General features: G+C 39.3%; 1 protein-coding gene across 1 annotated transcript in view; it reads left to right on the forward strand.

The window, feature by feature from the left end:
- Window positions 1-23,062, forward strand: part of KIF25 (kinesin family member 25) — a 42,808-nt gene that overhangs the window by 14,524 nt on the left and 5,222 nt on the right. The window contains 6 exon segments of the mRNA XM_075495804.1: window positions 783-825; window positions 6,239-6,306; window positions 10,693-10,767; window positions 15,155-15,304; window positions 16,386-16,562; window positions 21,000-21,151. Coding sequence (XP_075351919.1) covers window positions 783-825; window positions 6,239-6,306; window positions 10,693-10,767; window positions 15,155-15,304; window positions 16,386-16,562; window positions 21,000-21,151 — 665 coding nt within the window.

Raw genomic sequence — 23,062 nt, forward strand, 5'->3', positions numbered from 1 at the left:
CTAAAAGAGTATGTTCAGTGTTTTAAAGTTTATAAATTTTTGGCAAATCTTTAAAAAACATAGAATTGTTTTAATTAAAACAACATCAAAAATAGAAGACAAGAACTTTCAAAGAGCCTGAAGGGGAAACTTGCATTAACCTGTGCTTGATATACCTATGAAGGAACCCACTCACTGTTTTTGTTGCTGTATGGAATAGTGCAGTCAGGTGCTGAATTGCAGTGTAAAACAGGAGGGACTGGGCCAAACAAATAATTGTTAAGACTAACTTCTCTTAATATATCAACAAGTAATTTAAATAAAACTTAGTTGTAAAACTATGGACTGATTCTCAAAACACACACATGAATAAATTTATACACCTCAGCAATCCCAGTCAGTTTTTGGACTAGTAATGGATACAAGATCAGAGACAAATACCTAAAAAGAGGGTGTTTTTCACTTTAATGTTATAAAGTGAATGCCTCTTGTTACAAGCTCACATTACAATCTCAAAATAATAGAATGGTTTGCATGTGAATTAGTCTGAATTGGGCTTGTTCTAACTTTCTGGTTTTAAGCAGATTATTTTGCTTGATTGCACTTTAATTTGTTTTTTATTCACAATTAACTGTGGTGTTAGTAGGTACATGGGGTACAATAATAATGGCAATTCTGAAAGATACTCTTCAGACAATGTGTAGTTCACAGACATTTTGAGCATTGACTTTCCTGAGCTAAATGTAATGTTTATGGTTTGAAAGGTACCTTTTTTTCCCTATTGGCTTTTTTTTTTCTTACAGGCAAAGAAACTTTTCAGAAAAAGTGGCATATGCAGCGGATGATGTGAGTATTTGATGGTGAAATTGAAAAGCACATTCACAGATACTAGAAGGAGAAACAAGAGGGACATGTGAACCATGGGGTTTAAAAAAAATTAGGTACTTTCTTGTCAATCAGTGCCCAGCTTTGATCACCCATGGGTGCAATAGGAGGTGATTTGTGCTATTTTCATCCTGACTCTTTGTAGTAGTAATAGCTTGGAGCTTCTGTTGGTGCAGTCATCCATGAACCAGAGGTTGTGCGTTTGTAGTAGTCAAACTGCTGCAGACTTCCTGCAGTCAGTCCCTTTGAGCCACTTGTATTTCCTGTAACTATTTCTAAAATTATGTCAGGCCTATTTCATTTTATTATTGCAACACAACTAATGCATTAGGAGAGAAATATATCTCATGAACCACAACAACCTACGTGGTACTGCAGTCAAGCATGTTAAAGTGTCCTGGCTTAGATCCATCAGAGGAAGGAGAATGAGCATTGAGGTTGCAAATCCAGGTGACGTTCCAGCATTAATTGAGGCCATTACCAAGATATAAAATTTAAAAAGGCACAGTAGTGTGAGCTAAGGTCAAAGTATTAACTTGGGTTTTAATTTTCTTAGCTGCCATAGTTCTTAGTTGGCTGCTCGCTCTTACTTACAAGGTGATTAGCCAAATTCTCTTCTATAGTATAGTGCTTAAAATATTGCTGCAGTGACCTATAGTATGTTATGCATTTAAATCTCCCAACTTATAGCTTCATTAGGTAGATCTCAGTTGCATAAAGTGGATACTTAGGTGTATATATATATGCAGTTAGGAAACTAATGAAGCACATGAAGAGTCAGCTGAGAAAGAGTAAATAAGTCAGGAGATAAAAAACAGGGATCTGTAATGGTAGACGTAGTATTCTGGATGCTGTGACCCATTTATTGTACTATAAAATGCCATGACCATTTCTGACCTGTTAAATTTTATTGCATGAAGATGAAATTAGATAATATCTACGTTTTGGATTATTTCATAGAGATATCTGATATATTACAGTATCTATATGTTTACAGGCAAAGCAGTATCTGCTTGCTTATGCCAATTCATGAGTTTTAGTTGGTGTGAAAAAGTGACCTGGTAACCCTCAATATGCTAATCTGTTCTCATGTTTAAAAGTCCTTATGAAATATTCCAGGAAAATAAGTGTATGCATGGACTTGATTGTAAAATGAAATTTGCAAGATACTAACTTCTTGGTTTTGGAAAACACAACATTGACTTCAAATGTTTTATTGGTTTACCTTGACATTTATTTGGTTAAAATGCTTTGTAATTTTGATCAAACACCTTAAGTCTTTGTGTTATTTTCTTAATGTGAATTTTTTTAAGAAAAAATAAATATTTTTGTTTAAGGCATCCAAGTTCATGAGGGAGGATAAAAGTACAACTGACTTTTTACAAAAAGCAGTCAATTTAGACTAATCTAACAGAAGTAAAGGAAAACAATGTTTATTGCCTGCTTATTTTGCTTTTAACAGCTGAAGGTATTACGCTTGTGGCTAGGATAAACATGCAATTTTCAGATAAAATTATGGGGTTTGATTTGTTATTGAGCTTTTAGTTGCAACACAGTCAAAGCTCCTATTTCCAGAAACAAGTTAACCATTTTCCAGACAAGTATTTATGATTTAAAGAAATTTTAGATCAAGGTGAAGGAAGACTGTCTGTGATAGAGGTGCTGAGTTTATTAGTTTTGCTTTTTAGATCATGGCTGTCTTTCCAGATTTTTTCCTTGAAAACACTTTATATGTGTAACATAACCAGGCAGTTTTCTGCCATGATCATTGTAGAGCTAATGTGCGTTAGAAAGCATTTGAGAACCACAGTCACAACGCAGTCCAGCATACGTATCGGAAACTATGGTTGGATCTTCCGGACAAGCTTCAGCTTGACATTGTTCCTGGATTGGACTGGAGCTCTAGTAATATGCTGATCTGTCTCATCTATACTACAACTTTGTCATGTTATAACTAGAATAGGGAAAACATCTGTCTCGTAGTGAAAGCTCACAACAGAAATTGCAGTATAAAGTAGCTTTGCTTCTCTTCTGTCAGAAGCTGTGTTAAGACTTCCTTCAAGCTGTCTATAGACAGGCAGAACTGACACTTGGACAGAATGGTTGTGTATCTTTTTGTGAGACTGAGACTACATGAATTCCATTTAGTCTTTGAGTGGTTTTTTTCTTTTGTTTATTTAGAAATTCATATCATTCTTCAAAAGACACGTGATCTTTTCTATAATCTTGCTGATCTTGCCTAGAGAATGATTATTCTGATTCTGAGTCTAAAAAAGGCTTAGGATTTTACTGGATGTACAGAATAGTATTTCATTTCAGTTTTTGAGCTACTTTTAAGATTTTTTAAGTTTTCTTTTTGCTTTTCTGTGTATGTCCAGCTCCTCAGCATAGTAGTAACAACTGTTTGAGCCTTTCTCCTGAGGCTTGTTGTGCAATAATGGTGGAGAGTGAGTACACACTACACATCAGGTTGAACTACTCCACATAGATTAGGACATTGAGCAGTGCTGATATTGTCACTACCTGAGAAAATGAGTAGGTGAGGTACTGAATGCTCAGAATCTTCTTGGTCGTGACAGGACAAGGAGGAATGGTGCAAACTGAAATACTCAGCTTAAACATGAGAAGCTGTGAGGGCAGTCAAACACAGGAACAGGTTGCCCAGAGAGAGTGTGGCGTCTCCGTCTTTGGGAGATACTCAAAACGTGACTGGACATGGTCCTGGACAAGCTGTTGTAGCTGACCCTGCTCAGAGCAGGGGGTTGGCCTCGACAATCTCTGTAAGTCCCTTCCCGCCTCTAGCCATTCTGTGATTTCTGACACTTGCTGCTTTTCTGTAATTTCATCCATCTCTGGCAGGGTGTGCTGTGTGCACTAGTGAATCTAGGTGTCATATTTGAATGAGTAGCTATGTTTTCATTTGGATTCACAACACCAAATGTGGACACTTAAATGAGCTGCCTAATCACTCCAGATTCCCCCTGTGGTTGCTGAAGAAAAGTAGCCACCTCCAGAGGTAAAGTCATTCACCTAAGATATGAATTAAACTTTAAATATGTTTGTCTCTCTCCACCACTGCATAGGCACCTGAGGCACCTGCCCTAGCCTAATACCTGAAGTGATGTTTGAATTCAACTTCCTTTGTCACAGAGAAAAGAAACTGGCTGCCTCTACATGATTAATTCCTTTCAAATAATTTTGAGGTTTTCACTTGTGAGTAGTTGAGAAAAGGGGGATGGCAAAGAGGCTGCTCTGAATATCAGGGAAGGTGCAAGATTCTGCTGTTTCTTCACGATAGGACTGGGAAAACATGGATTCACAAGACCCTCCTTTTCTTGAGAGATAATTTTGTAATAGATCAGATGGATGTAGCTATAGCAGTTGGACACATTATTGCTCCCCAGTTGCTTATCACCATCCCCAGCTAGAGGTTTCTTCCCCTGGTGCTCACCCAGTGCAGGGAGTCCTTTAAGCTGTCTGTGTCAGCCTCAGTGCTATGTCAGCTGGTTGCATTGAAGTTGACAGTGAAACATGAGGAGCAGTCACAGTCTCCCTTACATTGGCTCTGCTGTGGAACAGTAGTCTTGGGAAAGGGGGCATAGCCTTCAGCAGGTATGCAGTAACAAGCGATAAGAAATGATGATTATCAAAGCTGGATTCTGTGATCATGTCTGTATGCACTATTCCATATAACTTATTTAAAATTATTTCTCTGCCTAACTGAATTTCACTCCCTGAACTGCTCCCCAGGCTTGGGGAGTCAGGCTTGGGTGTCAGGACAGATTGTGAATATTTATGAAGTATCCTTTTGTTATTTCCATGATTCATATTGCCCTGAAAGAACTCAGACTGAGAGTATTCTGTGCCTCTGGGGTGAAAAAAAGGTTCTTCAGTGTTCATGTGAGACAGCTGTATGGATTTCACAAGCACTATTGACAGGGAAACCTGATGAAATTCTGTAGGCCAGCAGCTATGGTGATACTCATCTCCTGAGAAAGGAAGGCCATTACCAATGCTTATATGAAACTTCTGCCTATTAACAATTCTTTTGTTTCGATGTTATGCAACTTGAGTTTTTTCTGTCCCATTTCTCGCTTTAGGGAAAGCTGGTCTGCAAGTAAATTTGATATCTCAATGTGTTCCATAACTCTGTATCCTTTTCCTTTTTTTTTTTTTTTTTTTCCTCCTTCCCCCAGAGCTTTTTGGTTACTGATCCTATTAGAATTTCCTTGTCAGGCCATTTTGTAGCAGTGTTGTACTCACATCTGTACTGCTACTAGATTTACCAGTACTGGCATGGGTAATGTAGCTCATTCTGTGGAGTCAGTGTTGTCATCATTAGGTTGATAATGATACACTGGCCTTCTCCAAAGAGGAAGAAATACTTGTAAACTCAAAACAAGAAATTTGATTTTTATTAGCCATTTGCATGCTGGACATACTGTTATGCAGTCGTTATTTGCTCAGCTCTTTACGACTTCATTCTGTGGCAATACTCATTTGAAGGCCATTAGTTCAGCACTCCAAGCTACTTGTCTGAAGCACAGTAGGAATTTCAGCACTCCCATCAAATGCAGTAATGTAACCACAGGTTACTAAGCTAGGAAACCTCCTTGAATTAGATGAAGTATTTTGTGTGCTAGTGAGCTTCCACCCAAATTGTTGTAAACCCCCACATTTTTTTTCTTTACTTTTCTCTGCAATTAAGCAACATATGCCGTGAGGAGCAGAAGGGCACAGAAGTTGCTATGTAAGGCATGCCAGACTGCTGTGATTACGCTCTGGTAATAGTTCAAAGAGCTGCTTACATATCTGTCAGACTTGAAAAACTACTATATAATCCATCTGGAAAGTGGATTCCACTAAAAACTCGTGGAATTCTACCAAGTGTGCTAGTGCAGTTCTTTCTCACAGTTGTGGACTAGCATTGTTACTCTATGAAATGTGCATCTTCTGCTCAGAAGAGGCACAAAAGGCACTGTGAAAACTGGCCCATAATAAAAGAGGCTCTTTTTGCCATTTTTTCTACCTGTGGTGGCAGTTAGGGAGGTTAGGTTCGCTTGCCTGTGGCATTCTAAGCACATGAGAAGTTCAGGTAAGAGTTTGGATCTTTCTCATGAACTTAAGTGCACATATTTTGTGTCCATTGTTCTTTAATAATCTGAATGTATTTTGAGATCCTTTCCTGTTGTCTTGCTAGTTCACTGCAGTATACAGGCTCTAAAGCCTCATGCGTTGGTGACTGCTGGAGAAGGGGCTTGGACTTCATGATCCTTAATTACTGCTGTCACCTGGAACATTAGAAATGATAAATATTTCTTTGTGTGTGTGTGCGCCTATGATATTAACTGTAAGTATTTTGCTTTTCTCTTAGGAAACTGTCCTTGTAAAGTGTAGCCGTCCTGGTCATTCATCAATAAACAAGACTTTTCAGTTTGAGAGGTGGGTAGTGCTGCGTAGCAATCTGGATTGCTGGAAGATTTGTATAGTGAAGGCTGATTTTTTAGTAGGCATTTATGTGGTATTCATGTTCTTCCCAGGACGGAATAATGCACTTCAGGATATAGATGACACACTTAGTCTTCCCTCTCGGTGAAGACTACTGATATGCCTAAGTTTGAAACCTGTGTAGAGACCTATTTAACCCTCTTCACAGTCTGAGTAGCTCTCATGATCCTTGCAACGTGTTGCGAGATAGCGAAATGTTATCCACATTTTAAAGGTAAGGACTTGAGGTGGATTGAGCGACTTCAGCATTAGACATACAGCATGACTGAGCCAGAAACTGGGCTGAGGACTTGTAAGACTTGATGCTCAGCCATGCTACTTTTACCTTAGAGTTAAAATGGCCTGAACATAGACAGCAGGACAGAGTAGTGGCATGTAAATCAGTGGTCCCCGAGGGAAAGGCTGTGGTGTGACCCCTTTCCATATTAGATGCTCAAGAATCCACATAGATGAGAGAGATTTTGAGTGCACCAGCTTTGATAACGGTTTTAATTGGTGTTTGTGCCTTATGAGACACCAGAGAGTCAGTCTGCATGACAGAAAATTGCAGGGAGTCAGGCTGAAAGGTGCCTTATGTTCTTTCAGAATGGAGCTGACCTGAACCTCTGAAAACAGGAATGAAGTGTTAAATTAATACAAATGAGATCTCTGTAAACAACAAAATACAAAATTTTGCCCCATGTCTTTTTTTCTAATTCAAACTTTGCATCTGTACATTGCAATGACTCATACAGTAGGCTCTCTACCCTTAACCATGCTTCAAAACCCTCTGGAAACAGAACACGAGGACAATTTCATGCTTCCTTGCTTGAAGGCAAAACTTGATTTAAAGTCAAATGTATCCAACATGAATTATCTGTCCTGGTTTAAACTTAAGGTCTGAGCTTGTTAAGCCCGAACTGCTGTAGGTTTGCTAAACACTGCCAGTCATTCACCCTTTCCTTGAGGCATCCTTCTCAGATGCTGCCTCTTTCTACTCACGAAGACTGGGGACTGCTGTTGTAGGCCACCAAACAACTGAAAATTCCTGAGATAATGCAAATCTTGGGTAAGCTTTACTGACCCCATAGGTTATAGGACTCCCTTGATACAAGGCACATGTGACCTCTCAAGGTACATGGCCCCCTTGCATGTCTGCTAAGCTACTCGAAGTAATTCCTCTCACCCTTCAGCTGCACCTAACACAGCCATACCAGTTGAAGTAAATGCAGAATAATGCTGGAATTCAACTCTGTAGAGCAACACAGTTAATGGTATTGACACAGGACTCCAGAGGTGCTGTGACTCTGGACATGTGGTATAGATCCTGATATCAGGAAAAGGGTTAAAAAAATGTAAATCCCCCAAAGAATGCAGTTCTTGGGGAATGTTTTTTCAGCGTCCCAGCACAGCTCTTTTTTTATAAACAGAAGAGCATATGGTTCTTATGAACTCAAAAACGTTTATTTTTTTAGCAAAGTTTTATGGAACTAATAAATGTCAAAATATTTGATTTCAGCTCAGGAAGAAAATTCCAGCTTTCAGCATGTTATGCTTTTATAATTTTATTGGTGAATCAGTTAGCAAAATAAAAAAGAAGCTCAGAATTTTCAAGGTGAAATTAATCACTACACAGGGACAAATTTGTTATCATTCTGGTAAAAATACATGGGCTTATAGGAAGAGATTCTCTGGATTTACTGCATCTTTCATGGTCTCAGACAGGTAATTAAGTGGGTGTCCATGCTTCAGCCCATGCTGTGATTACAGTGTAGCATAAACTAGTTCAAGCCAACTTTAAACTGTTTCATTTGGGTACTGGTAGCATTTGAACCACAGCAGCTAAGTAGTGGCAGTAAAACCCCTTTAGGAAGTTGAATAAATATTTGGAGTAGTTACCGTAACGTAGAGGCCTGTGCCTTTCCTCTGAATGGCTACCAGAACCTGAACCCGACATAGTTAGCTACGGCTATACTACTTTGCAGTGCAGACTACTAAGACTGGTTGATTCTAGCGCTGGTTGTGGTCAGTAGCAATCCGTTTGCTTTATTAGACAGCAAAACCCATCAACAGCAAGTGAAGACAGTTTGAATGTTCTCATCTCTAAAATACCTTTTTAAGGTTTGGGTTTTTTTACGTAATAGCTCTGAAATGTTTTGATGTGTTAAGATGAAAATATTTCAACACATAGTCAGTTAGAGGCCTGGTTGATTAAGGTGGAGGACTTGGTGCTAATGAATATTTCATTGATTGCAGATGATAAATGAAACAGAGAAAAATGTTTGGAAGTGGTTTTGCTCTCTTATATTGACTTTGCAGCTTTGATGTGCAAAGTTTACTGAAGCATATGTGTGTATGCATGCAAAGCAAGGATGGAGTATTGCTATTCGGTGTCTCTGTCCTCCCAGTACGAACTGTGCCACATTTCTGCATATCTGTTGGTTTCTCGGTGTAGTATGACAGCACATCAGTGGAATGGCAAGACAAGCAGTATTTGTCCATCAAGCCAGACAAGTGCTCCTTTCCTGATTAAAGAGAGTACATTTTCATGCAACTTACAATTAGACTGTGGAACACGTTGCCACAGGATGTTACTGCAGGCCAAGAATTCAGCAAGATGCAAAAAGAAACTGAATACTAATTCTTACAATATTTTTTTTGAAACAGAGATTCAACTCATATTTCAGTTTTGAGGCCAGTTTACAGCTTTTAAGGATTAGGATGAGACACAGAGATGAATTATTGTGTCTCCAGCCAGTACAGTGTTTCTTGCTCCTTCCTCTGGCTATTGTCAGGAACAAAATGCTGAACTAAGTGGGTTGGCTCTAATTCTGTATCTGTTTATCAGTGATCCCTCTGTACAGTCTTATTTATGGAGAACATGAATACAAAATCTGCATTTGTGTAGGCTATAGACTGTAGTGGCCGGATCCTGGTCAAATATACAAAGAGGCTTGAGTAAATGCTAAAGAGCACACTATATCTTACTTCAGTTAAACTTGTAGTATCATATACAAGCTGCAGAATACTGCTAAGTGAAGTGTACTAGTATACTATATACACAGGAAAGTAACTATGCTTTGTAACGTTTGCTGCTACCAAATTTCCTGTTTCTAATTAGTCATGTTGCTATAAGCTATAAAGAACACACATCACTCATTGGAAAACAGAGCTAAACAACAACAACAACAAAAAAGAATCAACAGAAAGATATCAGAAAAGGAAGCTTTTTCCAAAGATAAACAGTCATACCTGAAATACTTAAGTGTGGCTAATGACATTCATGTTTTAGATTCTGTTCATCTTGTATAAACAGTACTTGCTGCAGGCTGTAATCTTGGGGAGGATACGTTTTTGGTGTGCTAGAGAAGAAATGAATTAGTTAGGATGTCCATGTTTTACGATCAGAATTTCCTCCCTTTGATCATTTCCTATTTTCAGGTCTTGATTTTATGTTGTACAAACTTGATAGTTGAAAGGGTTGGAGGAAGAATTTCTTTGAAGAGCCCTGTGTTAGCTTTTTTTTCCCCCCTTGAATGTGAAAAAATGTATGCAGTTGTTTTAGACATCGTTGTTTTGGCCCAAGGATTGTACTGTCATTGCTGTTTTCTAAGAGGTGGAATAACTCATTCAATTTAATTGTCTTTCATTCTGTTTAAAAATGAGTCTGAAATCCACATCACAATGTAAAAGAAACCCTTCCCTCTAGTGTGAAGGGTTTATTTCAGAGTAGATAGTTGAGCAGGGGTGTGGATGGAAATACCTTAGGCTGATGCTGCCCACAGAGACGTTTTGAACATGACCATTCTTAAAAATGACCCTAAGGGGCCTTCTGATTTCTGCTCTGCCACTGACTCTTCTGAGACAAGTCCCGAGGCAAGTTTGCAGCCTCTGTACCTCTTTTTTTTTTCCCAAACCTTATCCACATCTGAAGGGAGGCACAACCTGACCACTCCCTTCCTTAGTGTGACACAAAGGAGACACAGGCACCAGGGATATTTCCCAGTCTGATAGGTGGGAGAAAGTAACAGGGATCCAGTACAGCCTGAAAAAAGACTCTGCCTGCCCGAGAGGCAGACAGAAGGATTAGGATGAGCTCAGAGAGCCACAAGTGTGCACCTGCGGGTCATTCCCTCCAGCACAGACAACAGCTGCTCCCAAAAAGTGCACGAGAACCTTGGAGTTCTAATTTTCAGTCCCCGGACATAGAAATGTCGGCAGGTCACAGGTTTTATGTCACTGGCCTACATTTTCCCTAGTTTGTATTCTTGTATTGTGACAACATATTTATATTTATATTTATATTTTTTCTTCAGTTAATCATTGCACTTTGCTCCTCAGAGTTTACAGTGCTTCAGAGTCTCAAGACACAGTATTTGCGGATGTGGCCCCTTTGCTAACATCTCTCCTGGATGGGTAAGTTAAAAGGTGGGAGTAAGAAAGCTAAAGGGCAATAATCTACTGAAATCCATCAATTAAAAAAAATGACTCAATAGTGGTGGTCCTGTCAAGGTTTGTGGCTTTGCAGTTGCATTTTCCTGTTCCCTTTCTACTCAACACCAAGTGAATGTTGTTTCCTCATATAAACAGTGAAAGCAGTGTTTACAAAATTTAGCAGAGCAGACAAATTGGGGTGGGGGGGAAATTATTTTTTTTTCTCTGGTGTCTTTCTGGCAAACTTAAGCATTGCTTCTAATGGAGGATACTATCTTTTTATGTGTTTTAGTAGGTTATGTTTTATAACTGTTTTTCAGTTGTAGACACAGTACGATCTTTTCCAACAGTGTATTCATACATGAAAGGCCTGCCAGGGCCACTCTCTGATCTGATTTGTTCTGGTTTTGTGTACAGCACAGGCCATAGGAGGTGATATAATCAATTCCTGGTTGAACCAGAACTGAGCATCCTCAGTCATAGTTCTAATGCTCCTTCAGGCACTGGGGTTAAAACAGAATTCTGGTTTGAATACAAAACTGATCAGTAACAACCACTAACAAATATGTGTAATTACTTCTAGCCACTAAAGTTCATGAAGTGTGATTCTTCGTTTAAGTTAGAGCCAACTTAAGCTACTCTTGCGAAGCAGCCTTGAAGTGCATATAGTTATAATCCTTGAGGCTTGAACTGAGGTTAATACAAAACTTCCTTTCTGCTCCTTTCTCACCCCTGCTCCAATTCCACTCAATTGTAGAGGGTGGTTGTAGAGCTGTCATGGACCTTTCCCTCCCGGTAGAGCGAAAGCCAGTCCCTTTCCATCCACAGTGGCATAGTTGAACAGTGGCAGTCTGCACACTGAAGTTTCCAAGTCTCCTTTTCTTAAAAGCAGCCTAGAAGAGGCATATCAGGATATTGGGAAATCCCAGCCATCCCTTTATGCATGCCACAGAGGGGCCCGCAAGGGCTACCTAGATTAAGGGAACTCCTATATGGCCTGTATGGCATTATTCTAGTTTACCAAGGATGAGTAACCACAGTTTCCATAGCTGAGCAACCTAGGGACCACTAGGTTGGAGGAGTTTGAAGAAGTCCTTATAACCACCATTTTCTCTCTCTGCTTTTCCTTTTGCAATGAACATAAGTTTGCTTTGGCTCAATTGTTGCCTATGTATCTTCAGACATATCTGATCTGTACCTTGATCTGCTGTACTTCCACTTTCTAATTTCCACGTTGAGAGAATCCTGTCCTAAAAGCTAGGATTTTTATATTCAGTTAGGAAATGTTCTGTTATTGAAAACAAAAGAGTCATCTTGTTCTTCCAGAAGTGCCATTTAAACAGAAGCAGATTTTCTGGGAAGGCAAGGCTGTGTACATGAGCCATGTTTCTCAGCAGCCTTCCCATTGTAAATGGGAAACAGACATACTTAGTCTGAACCTTAACCTTTTTGCTGCTCCTGATTGTTTTAGTCTGGGCTCCAAAGTGGCCTGTAACAACTTTTAGCTTAAGTAGAAAGGAGCGTTCCACTCCTTTTCTTTATTTTTTCTTTATTTTTCTTTCTTAATGAATTGTTTCATTTTTCAGTATAAATATACGGGGAAAAAAGATTGTCCGATATGCAAAATAGACAAAGTACAGCAGGTTTCAAAGTTTACAGTTAGCCGTACGGGGCCAGCAAGGGAGTAAAATAATATTTCTTTTCTTACAGCATTGAAGAATCAAACTTGTTTGTTTATTTTAAAGAATACATTTCTCCTCCTTTGATTTCCTTTAACAGTGTTCTGTGCTAGTGATAACTTTGCTATACTGAACACCCACACTCTTTTCAGGAGAGAAATACTACGAAACTATTGATATTCTAGCTTGACAATAAGAATTTTTTGAAACAAGACTATAACTAATGAAGCAGAGTGGAGAAGGAGAAATGTCAGGGCACATAGGTGAATCACAGTCCAAAATTTTCAGATTGCTCTATTGGAAACCCTTATGTTGGAACCAGAACACCAACGAAGTAGACTAGGTAAATATAAACTAGTCTGCTGCTTGTCTTCTTGTTGAATCACCCAACAATTCATTCTCTCCTGTGCCTACTTAGGTAATACTGCTTTGGATAGTTTGAGCTCATTTGGGCTTACTGAAATACTGTTTTGACTTTGGCAGAGAAGTTATCACTGATACCTGATTTGCATCTCTGTCTTCAATGCTACAAGCACCTGTCTGCTTAGCTGCTAATCGTATCATCTGTACCTTGTCAGAACTATTTTGTCCATGATGCTTACTTTCTAACAAGTAGCAATTAAGGAAAATTTAAATAGCTGGACTATATGAAAGTTTGAGAGACTTCTAAAAAGACTTCCATTCTGTTTTTCCTAAGGAAAGCTACTACTTGCAAACTTCTGGCTCCCTTTTTAGTTCTAAAGGTCTCTCTGATTTTGAAGCAGGGCTAGAAGTCTCAATAAGCTACAGGCTGGCAAGGCAGTGTGCGTTAGGGGTGGAACTGTGAAAATTGCTCATTGTTAGCCTAGCTGAAAACTACCAAAATCAGTGGGAGCTTTCCCACTGACATAAATGCAAGTAGAGTTATGTCAGCAGTGAACATTTAGAGAAGTCCCTTGTTTCAGATTTACAGCCCTAATTTCTAGCACATTTCATTTTGCTGTGGTGCTCTTTATTTTCAGTTACAGTTATCTCATCTCCTTTACTTAATCAAATCTATGACTAGACTTCTGTTTTATACTCTGCGTCCTGAAACGTGGAGGGAACTTACTATAGGTTCACTGACTGCAACTTTGACTTTGCATCCCCAGAAGGGGTACTCAGGTATTTGCTGTGTTGCTTATCAGCCCACATTTCTTTCTAACAAGAGAAAGCTTTCTAAATAATCCTCCAAAAATAATTGCTTCTAGGCATGTTTAAAATGCAAAAAATTGCTGTAAATATGTTTCTCTGCAATGGCTATGTAAGTATTTCATGACTTGAAACCATAAATTTAAAACAATCAGATGAGGGGTGTTCATTGAAATTTGCTGGCGTGTGCTTGAAGCAACTTTTTTGATAGGAGGAAAAGCATTGGATAACCGAAGGCAGCTGTTCAGGTCTGCCCACGGAGGAGGTATAGCTTAGGCAGTGAAATTTTACTCCCTGGCAGAACAGGAGCAAGCCCATTCTTGCAACTCTCTAGTAGAGCAGAAATTTCAGCATACTGCAAAGCACTCACCATGTATGGACATTCTGCTAATGTTGTGTCTCAGAACAAACAAGATAATCCAGGGAAGGAGCAGTCCTGTCAGCATAACTGCATGTCTTCCAAGAGTTTTTGCTGGCACAGTCCTGTGGTCAACACCAAGGTGCTGGCAGGTGCTGCAGAGCAGATGCAGCCCAGTAGGGACTAACCTTCAGCTGCACAGTACAGTAGTGTCCTCAATACAAAGTAGTACTGTGGCTGGATACATTTGAATCTACCCACTTGTTTTGCTGAAGAAGTTGACTTTGATCCGACTGTGTTAGAAACACGCTTTCTGGATAGGATTCATACATCTAAATTCAGATCTCTCCGCCACAGACATCCACAACAGACCTCACAGCTGTGGACTTTTTTTATTATTTTCAGCGCGAAGAAACAGGCATTTTCAGAGCTCTGTTCATTGGACGTATTTTATGTGTCTACTTCAGAAGATGATGAATTGTGTTTCATAGGTGCCTGTACCTCTGCAGTGACATTGTACATTTTCAGCTTCTACAAGTCCATACCAGAGCAGTTCCTACCACCTTTATTCCAGAGTAGTCTTTGCATGCTTATACTGAACTAATGCATTTGGTTTAAAATTTGTGCCTCTTATTATTAGGGCTGTCTTCTTTTCCAGGGACTGAGGGCTATGACTGATGAGCCTGCCTGAAAAAGACTACGAGAGCTGAAGAGTTTACTGTCCCCAGCTGTTAGTATATTAGTGCTGTGGTTTGCAGCATAGCACTGTAAGACAACTCAAACCCAGCAATGGTTTACTTTCAAATGCTGTACTGTAAACTGCAGTGGTTCAGGAGGTGATTAACAAGCAGCTCAGTAGTGCATGAACTGGAAGTTGGGCAGACAGGAGGTCTAACCTCATCAGTTATTCCAAGCTAAGCATCTCTTAAACTCTGCTTAAAAGCATCCCTTCAACTCTGCTTAAAAAATAAAATCTGTTTAGGCAATGTTATGAGCAGTACTTCAATTTCTGTCAGACTTTGAGATCTCCAGAAAGAAATCTGGAGGGGCAGTGTATTTCTTTTTTGTTTCAGTTTGTTCCCAAATTGTTTGGGGTTTGACTTGCCACCTAACAAGCACATTTGGTAATGGTAAAATAAATGAAGGCCCTTTTAATTTTCAGGTACAACGTGTGTATCATGGCTTATGGGCAAACTGGAAGTGGGAAGACATACACAATGTTGGGACCACAGTTAGAGGAGAACTTTGCATTTTCCACAGAAGATGAATCAGAACTTGGAATTATTCCTCGAGCTACCCAAGAAGTGTTCAGGTAACAACTAAGTAAAGGCTCGTGTCAGTGGCAGTCACCTTAAACTTTCTAGAAAGGATGAAATAATGTTTGTAATGTATTTATCATTACAGATTTCAGCTTCACAATGATTAATTTATAGCTTCTCTAACTGCCATTCGATAGATGTTTTGATATAGATTTCTAGTCTCTCTCCTGCTTACTCTGATTTTGTAATAAAATAAGATTATGCAGTCTTGCTGTGTGTTATCTGTCTGTCTTTCAGACTCCTAATTAACTTTTGAATATGTTTCAGTCATAGTTGTGGGAGTCCAAAAGATAATTAAATTCTTACAAGTTTTGTGAAAATTGACAATTGGAATAGATGAAGAGGATCCAGATTAGAACGGAGTCCCCAAGAAGAATGACAGTAGAATTTTTAACCATGATCTGTCCTTGCGTTGAGAATTCTTAGATTTTTTTTTTTTAGTTGAACCTAATGCATGATTTGAACAGATGCGCTGCTAGGTTATAATAGAAAAGCCATTAGAGGTTTTTCCAGCTAAGCCTATTTCTTTTGGAGAATGGTATAAGATAAATCAAAGATCCAATTTTGTACCAGAATAACTGTGTTTAACTGTAAACACTCTCCTGAATAGACAAGCCCTTAATTTATGAATTTTCTGAGGCTGTGGACCTCTTTACAGATCTAGCTGGGCAGTTTACCATCTCTGCCTGTTCATTGCTTGCACTGTGCCAGAGTTTATCATACCTTGAGCTCTGAATGCAATAACATCCAGCAGAGAAATGGTATTAAAAAAATCTTGATGAGGGAGGGAGGCTAGTGGAGAAAAACAATTTAAGCTGGCACAGCTATTTGGAAAATGAAGTTTTATTTACTGCTTCACATATAATTTAGCTGTATATTCTGATTCTTCAGCTTAACATTAACATGTGGATGAGGCAAAGCCACGGCTGTGGATATTTAATAAGCACTTTTATCAGATTGTAATTAGATTACAATTAAAGAATAGATCTTTATTTACAGATTGTTCACTTGGGGTTTGACTTCAATGTTTTTTGGCTTTTTTTCTTTTTTTTTTCCCCTATGTTTATTCTCCAGGCTTATTTCAGAAAAGCCACCAGGAAGTTACTGGGTTGAGGTTTCTGTTGTAGAAGTATATAATAATGAAATTTTTGATCTTCTGGCCAAAGACAGTTGTGGAAAAGTATTTGGCGTCAAACGTGATGTTGTCACAACCAGAGAAGGAAAGAGCGATGTTCCATTGCTTACGCATGAGTAAGTACACGATTTGATCCTTATCATCCAACCATGATCTGGTGTCAATGCAATATATAGCTGTCACAAAATTGCATTATAGACACCAGTATAGGCTGGTGATCCATTATAGACTTCTAAACAATGAGTCCTTACCATATGCAAAAGAGCAGTTCTCACTGATTCTGTTAGTTCAGTCTATTTGACTGCAGTTGGCTGCAAATGTCAAAATACTTTCAGAAATAACAGTACAATTAGTTTGGGTTATACTCCTGTGTTAAGCGCCTTCCACTCAGAATGCCTGAAGATAGCTGTGTATTTCGTTGTTGCTGGATCTAGGGCATCTCGTCAGCAGTAGAAAAAGAAGGGGTAACCCAGTCACAAAGCACTTTCCCTTCAGTCTTACCAAATTATAAAATCTACAGATTATAATAGAAATGTATGTACTTCTCATAGATTTTTAAGCAGCTGTAGAGCGTTAGCTTTCCCTACACACACTGGAGTTAAAAAAAAGTACTTTAGAAATAATAAAATTTTAAGTGCTCTTTTAATATAAATACCCATCTTACACTGCTTAGTATTCTGTTTTCATAACTGGAGGCATTAAAGTGGGCATTGATATGCTGGCACTTGAACCCGTAGTTCTTGAAAATCCAGGTTCTTCAAACTAAAAGCTAAGAAGTAGCTAAGCTTCTGCCCATTCAGTTTTAAGATGTATACCTTTCCAGAGTCGGTGTATGGTAAGTTTGATTCTTATTTACACATCTTGACAGTGTAGGGAGAGCTAAGGTATTTAAGGCTACAGCTATACTCATTTTAATGCCTTCTTGTACTTACTAAGGATTACAAAGGCTTGTTCTAGTACACATGGGAATGATTCTTGGTGTTAGGTATGTGTAGTATACAAAGCAAATGTATAATACTTTCTTGTTATATATAAAACACCTTGGCTAACTACTTGGTAAAAATCACATGTTCATAACAATTCATCCATTAACAAGAGTGAATCTGTTTCAGATGCTTCATTTTAGTAATGGCTGTGTTGTTTATGATAGTATTAAATCAACATTAGCAAAAAAAATTATGACAAGCAGTACTAGTGGCACCAGAGAGGTGATGCTACCCAATGGAATTAAGCTACTGGACATCTCCCTGTGAGCACCCAGCATGTGAACAGATTCTAGAAGGGAACATTTCTGCTTGTGCATTACAGAGAGGTCTAGAAACATAGAAAAAATTTTCTGCTCCTTGGGCAAATAACATTTGTGAAAAGAAACATCTTGCCCTATTGAAATGTTTAGCCCAGTATTATAGTGTTTTACGTTTCTGGGAAACATGATGTTTTTCTTCACTTCTTTATAATAGTGTTTGTCATGGTCTAATCTCTACTTTTCCGGGAGGAATTAGAAGTCAGACATGAAAAGCATCCCTCCCCCTCCCCCCCCCCCCCCCAATTAAAATAAAATGCACCCTCGGTGTAAATAATTGAAGGCAGTATTTTTGTCTTGTGGGACTTAGTCACATAAGCAGACTAGTAGTTGTTTGTTTATGTGGGTTTATACTATTGCCAGAAAGCCTTGATAAAAATACAAGAATGTACTGGAGGGTTGCACAAACATACTTTTATTCTACCTAGTTATATGCATTTATTGACTTGTATTTTCTAGCCATTGAACTGCTCATAGGAAAGTGGGACCCCAGAGAAATTGTAAAGTGGCTTTCTTTGCCATGGGGGCTATATAACTCTCCTTTTTTTCTACAAAATAATAAACACTGCAATATTCTAGAAGGATTAACATTTGTATCTGGGGTATGCCTGCTCTTCAGTCTTGAGGTTAAATATGATTTCCAGAGAAATTCTGCATCCTTGATTGCACTCTGCATGCTCCATAAGAGCATGGAATGAATGAAAAATGACTGGAGCTTGAAGTGATGAATCCTTTTGCCCTCTCTGTCTGTATTATGCTGACTCGTGGGTTTCTCTCAGTCTCTGTTCTTGGATTTCCCCAACTGTGACTCTACTCCAACTTCTAGTGTCTGGTTAAGGCTCTGCTGTCAAGGGAATGAAAAACTCCTTCAGAAGAGGTTGGGAGCAGAGCCTAACCTGTGTGTGCTGAATCTTTCTTGAAGGAGCTAATCTTTTGCCTTTGACTAGAGAAGAAAGGAACTGTATGACTTCGAAAATGAAGATGGGTGCACATAGTGTGGGTATGATGGGAGCTGAATTTTTCCTGCTTCATCAGAACCTCCAAGTAATTTTTAATTACGGTATTTCAGTAACCAAGATGCTGGCCTGGTTTCATTCCTGAAAAATGCCTACTCCCCTTCCCAAGGGAGCTTTGCATAGTTAGTGGGTGACCCATCTCTTTTCCTAGGCTTTGGGGAAGGGAGACGTGAGATGTAGCTGGACTTGTGCCATAGAGACAAGAACTAGAAGCTGCAATAAGGTTTCATTTGTCCTTCTAGTTAATAAAATGGCTGCTCTATTTATTTCTGTAAATTTTAATTTATGGTAAAGGAACCTGGCGTCGTGAACTAAGCACCTCTTAAAAACCACTTATCTCAATCAATTGAGAAATACTCAATTCTAATGCAAATATAAATAAGAATATGGACTTGTATCTCAGTTACAATGCAAGCAGCGAAAAAATTCATAAACAGGTTATATTAATAATTATACATAAAGGTTAATAAGAAAAAGCAAACCCAAACAAAGTAAGGGAACCATTGAATGAGGCCACCCAGCTGCCCAAAATCTAAAGTAAACAGCTGGTGCTTTGAATAAAAACACATCCTCATTTGTGATAATATTTCATCTAGAATATATTGGCCTGCTGGGTCTCATTGGCTTCTCCATATATCCATTAAAGTACAGTAGTCTCTTTCCTGCTAACATGTACATCTTACTGAATCACAAAAACCTCAGTCTCTTTCTTCTTTTATGGCCTGGTTGACTTTGGAGAACATTCAGCATCAAATTTTTAACCTAACCACAACAGGGCTTCTCTTTGTAGAATCTGGTCCTGGAACGTGCGGTACATACAGCATGATAAAGTCGTAGAGATTATACTAAAAAATTATTACTGTCAGTCCTGCTGAGAAGCTACTGTGCCAAGCTTGCAGCACTGGGCTGGGGATGCTTTTTACCTCCAAAGTCAACTGCAGTTTCCCAGTAGGTGACCAGCACTGACAGCATACGCTGAGGCCTATCTTCTTCTGCAAATGCTAGTTAGAGGACAGCAGCTTGTAGCACTGACCCCTTGCCAGTGCACAGCAGCAGCTTGCAGAAGCCGATAGCCTGTTGCTACATCCTGGCGAAGGCTACTTGCCTCTCAAGCCGTCCAGTCCTGGCTGACTAGCTATTGGAAGATGCAGTTCAAAACTCAGGAAGGCAAGATCTGCCTCCTTGGACTTGAGGCAATAGTCAGATCACCCCAGTGCGAGGCTCTGCCTTCTCTGACAGTAGGAACTAGAGCCACTGCTTCCCTGCTGGTGCCAGGTCAAACAAGCAGGGAGACGTTACAAGTGGATGCACGGAGGCAGAGATCTTACAGGGGAGGCCAGCATGTGTGGCTCAGGATTGATTGGCAAAGTCTATGGTGATCATTTAGCTCCTGCAGCCCTGGTTACATAGGGAACTGCTTTTAAGTGGCTGCTTCTCTTAAGTGTCTGTAAGCATGGTGTGGCTAAGTGTTTTTCTGTTCTTCAGATGCCCTTGCTTTATTTTCAGAGAAAATTGTTTTAGCTGGGTATAGCTCTTTTGTCTCTAAACTGTTCAAGTATGGCTGCTCTTAGCATAAAATAAGTTTCTGCCCAGTGTGACTTTCACTGAAATCGGCCAAATCTAAGTCAGGCCTTGCCTTTTATCACATGCTCGCTTTTGCTGACTGCAGTGATGTGGAACCAAGCCTGTAGCCTGTCAGGAGAGTTATTAATGGTGCTGGTGTTACAGGGCATTCAGTAACCAGGCTTCTGTATTTAATGCGAAATATTATTTCCAAAGGCCCAGAGAAATTTCTTTTTTTTTTGCCCTAATTCTGTACCTCCCAAAGAACAGGAGCTACCTTAAGATAAACTGGACAACTCCACTTCTGTAGACCGGAGATTCCAGGAATGTCTAAGTCTGTGTCTTTTCTTCCAAAGTGTGGAGGTGTAGAAACTTCAGTCACTTCTAGAGCTGAGCTACAGTACCTATAGGCCTGCAAGGCTGGCAGGCCACTTCTGCAGCACTTTCAGTACTACATCACAACTTTTGTCTTAAATTTTCATCTTGGACTATGTCCCACCTTGAAAAAAGTCTATGTACAGTTGTTTGTGCAGCTCACAACCGAGATTACTATAAGAAGTTAGAAAAGAGGGGAAGTGGAAAAGCTCAGATTCACCTATAAGTTGTCAGCTTTCTTGTGTGATTTTTCCTGTGAGTCAGTTAAATCTTCTGCTTGTTTCTTTACTTCTTAGGACTGTTGAAAATGCATCTGAATTTTTGCATCTAGTCAACAAAGGCCTACAACTGAGAGTCAGGCACCCAACACTGGTGCATGCTCATTCCTCTCGTTCTCATCTAGTAGTTACATTGACCATAACCACAATTGTCTCTGGAGATAACTTTGGTAAGTAGGATGTTACTAAAATACATCTAGAGACAGTTGTTTTTGGAAAAACAGTCTGTGGACTGAGAGATTTTCATATTGTTTTTTCCTCCTTTTTCCAATGTTTAATACATTCCCTCAGTTCTTTTCCATTGTTTAACTTCTGCGTATCTTCTTAAATAACAGACCATTTTGATCTCTGAATGCTACTGAAACTTTCACTTTCCTAAACTTTTCACTTTTCTTTACATGACTTGACTTACAGAGTTCTTGAAGTTTTATAGCATGAAACAACTAATGAAATAAATTTTATCAATAGTCATAGGATAAGTTATAAGATAAGATAGATACCAATAAGACAGATACTCAAATACAATAGTTAAATCACTTCGTATGACATATAATTATTCATGCTAAGTTTGTGGTAAAGCTAACCATGCATTTTAGGGATCATCATATGCTTTTGGGTGAGAAAGAAATTTTTTTTTTTTTTTTTACCCGCTGCCTTGCAGAAACATCCATTAAATTCAGAGTCTCTTGAACTGTTAATAATAGGCCACCGTAGGAACAGACAACATAGTTGTCTTATTTACTATGGCAAAACCTGTATTTCTACTTTTCATTACCACACCAAGGCTTACCGGTTTATTGCTTTAGGAATGACTTCAGCTTTTGGGGGTTAACTTTGTTTTCTTTTGCTCATGTTGTAATTAGGCTCTCTGCTTCCAGTGCTGTGGTCCATCTCCTTCATACTCTGCAACAACAATATGGTTTTAGAAAGTGGAAAATATTTAACATTTTTCCCTTAGATTGCCATCAGAAATTAAACCGACAATATTAGCAAAACAGAACAAATAGTGCCCTCGCTTACCTATGGGCCTTGCCAAAAGACACAGTTACTTCACAAGTTGCAGCTCTAGCGTTCCATATGTTGGCTCTAGCCAGTTCCAGATTCTTGTCCATCAGACAGATGTTACTTTTCAAAACACAGTGTTTGCCCCAGTAGCGCACCAGTCATTGTCTAGTCCAGACTTCCCTTTGCCATTTTGAATTGCAGTCACCCAACTACACCATGTTGTCTGGCAGCAAAGCTCCATAGAAGCATCTAATTTATGTTGAATGCAGACTCGGGCTTTCAGCTCGTAGTGCATGGATGAAGGTGTGCAATACGGGGGAGGTAGAGCAGCACTGCAAATGGGACCTTGCTATAGCAGTGTGACAGCACATTGTCTTGTTTAAAAGGAGAAATTCCTGATTTAAAAGCTAGGTGCAATTGTCAAATATCTCAACACCGGAGATCTAAGTCACTAAATAAAAAGTTGTAAAGTCTGTGATGAGTTCTGCACCTAAAGCCAGAGCTGACAAGCCAGCACTTCTTCAGGTTTGATTAAGGTCTTTTAGCATTTTGTTTCAGTAATACCTGTTGTTTGAGGAGAGCAGTTTCTTAATTTCCTTGTCTCAAACTGAAGTGGAGCGAGAACACTTATTTTTGCACTGTATGGCCTGAAGCCATTTATTCTGTGTAAACCAACACAGCTGCTCCATCTACACTGTGAACAGCTAGCTCGGGTTTTAGCAGCAGCCTAGATGGAGAGGTACAGAGCTCTGCAACCCAATTCAGTCTGTTCCTTACTCAAGTTTTGCGTCTGGGAACTTTGTACTATTGCAACAAGACTCTTTAAGTCCCCAAGAGAGTCTGTTGTCTCTATTACCTGTAGCAGAGTGTGCGCTTTTTATTCTTTTATGTCTTTCAGAGAGAGAGAGAGCGATGGATGAAAAGCAAAACTGCTTTGGGAAAGCCCTTTTGCATATAATCCTGCTAAGCTAATGTCAAAGCAGCTTTCCGAGAGAATCTGTCTTCCTCTTCCTTCCCAGCAGAGAGTGAAAGCCAGATGCTGCTGCTGAGGAAGAGGAAGGATATGAAGCAGTCTA

The sequence above is a fragment of the Mycteria americana genome, chromosome 3 (assembly GCF_035582795.1).
Source record: "Mycteria americana isolate JAX WOST 10 ecotype Jacksonville Zoo and Gardens chromosome 3, USCA_MyAme_1.0, whole genome shotgun sequence".
NCBI classification, from domain to species: domain Eukaryota; kingdom Metazoa; phylum Chordata; class Aves; order Ciconiiformes; family Ciconiidae; genus Mycteria; species Mycteria americana.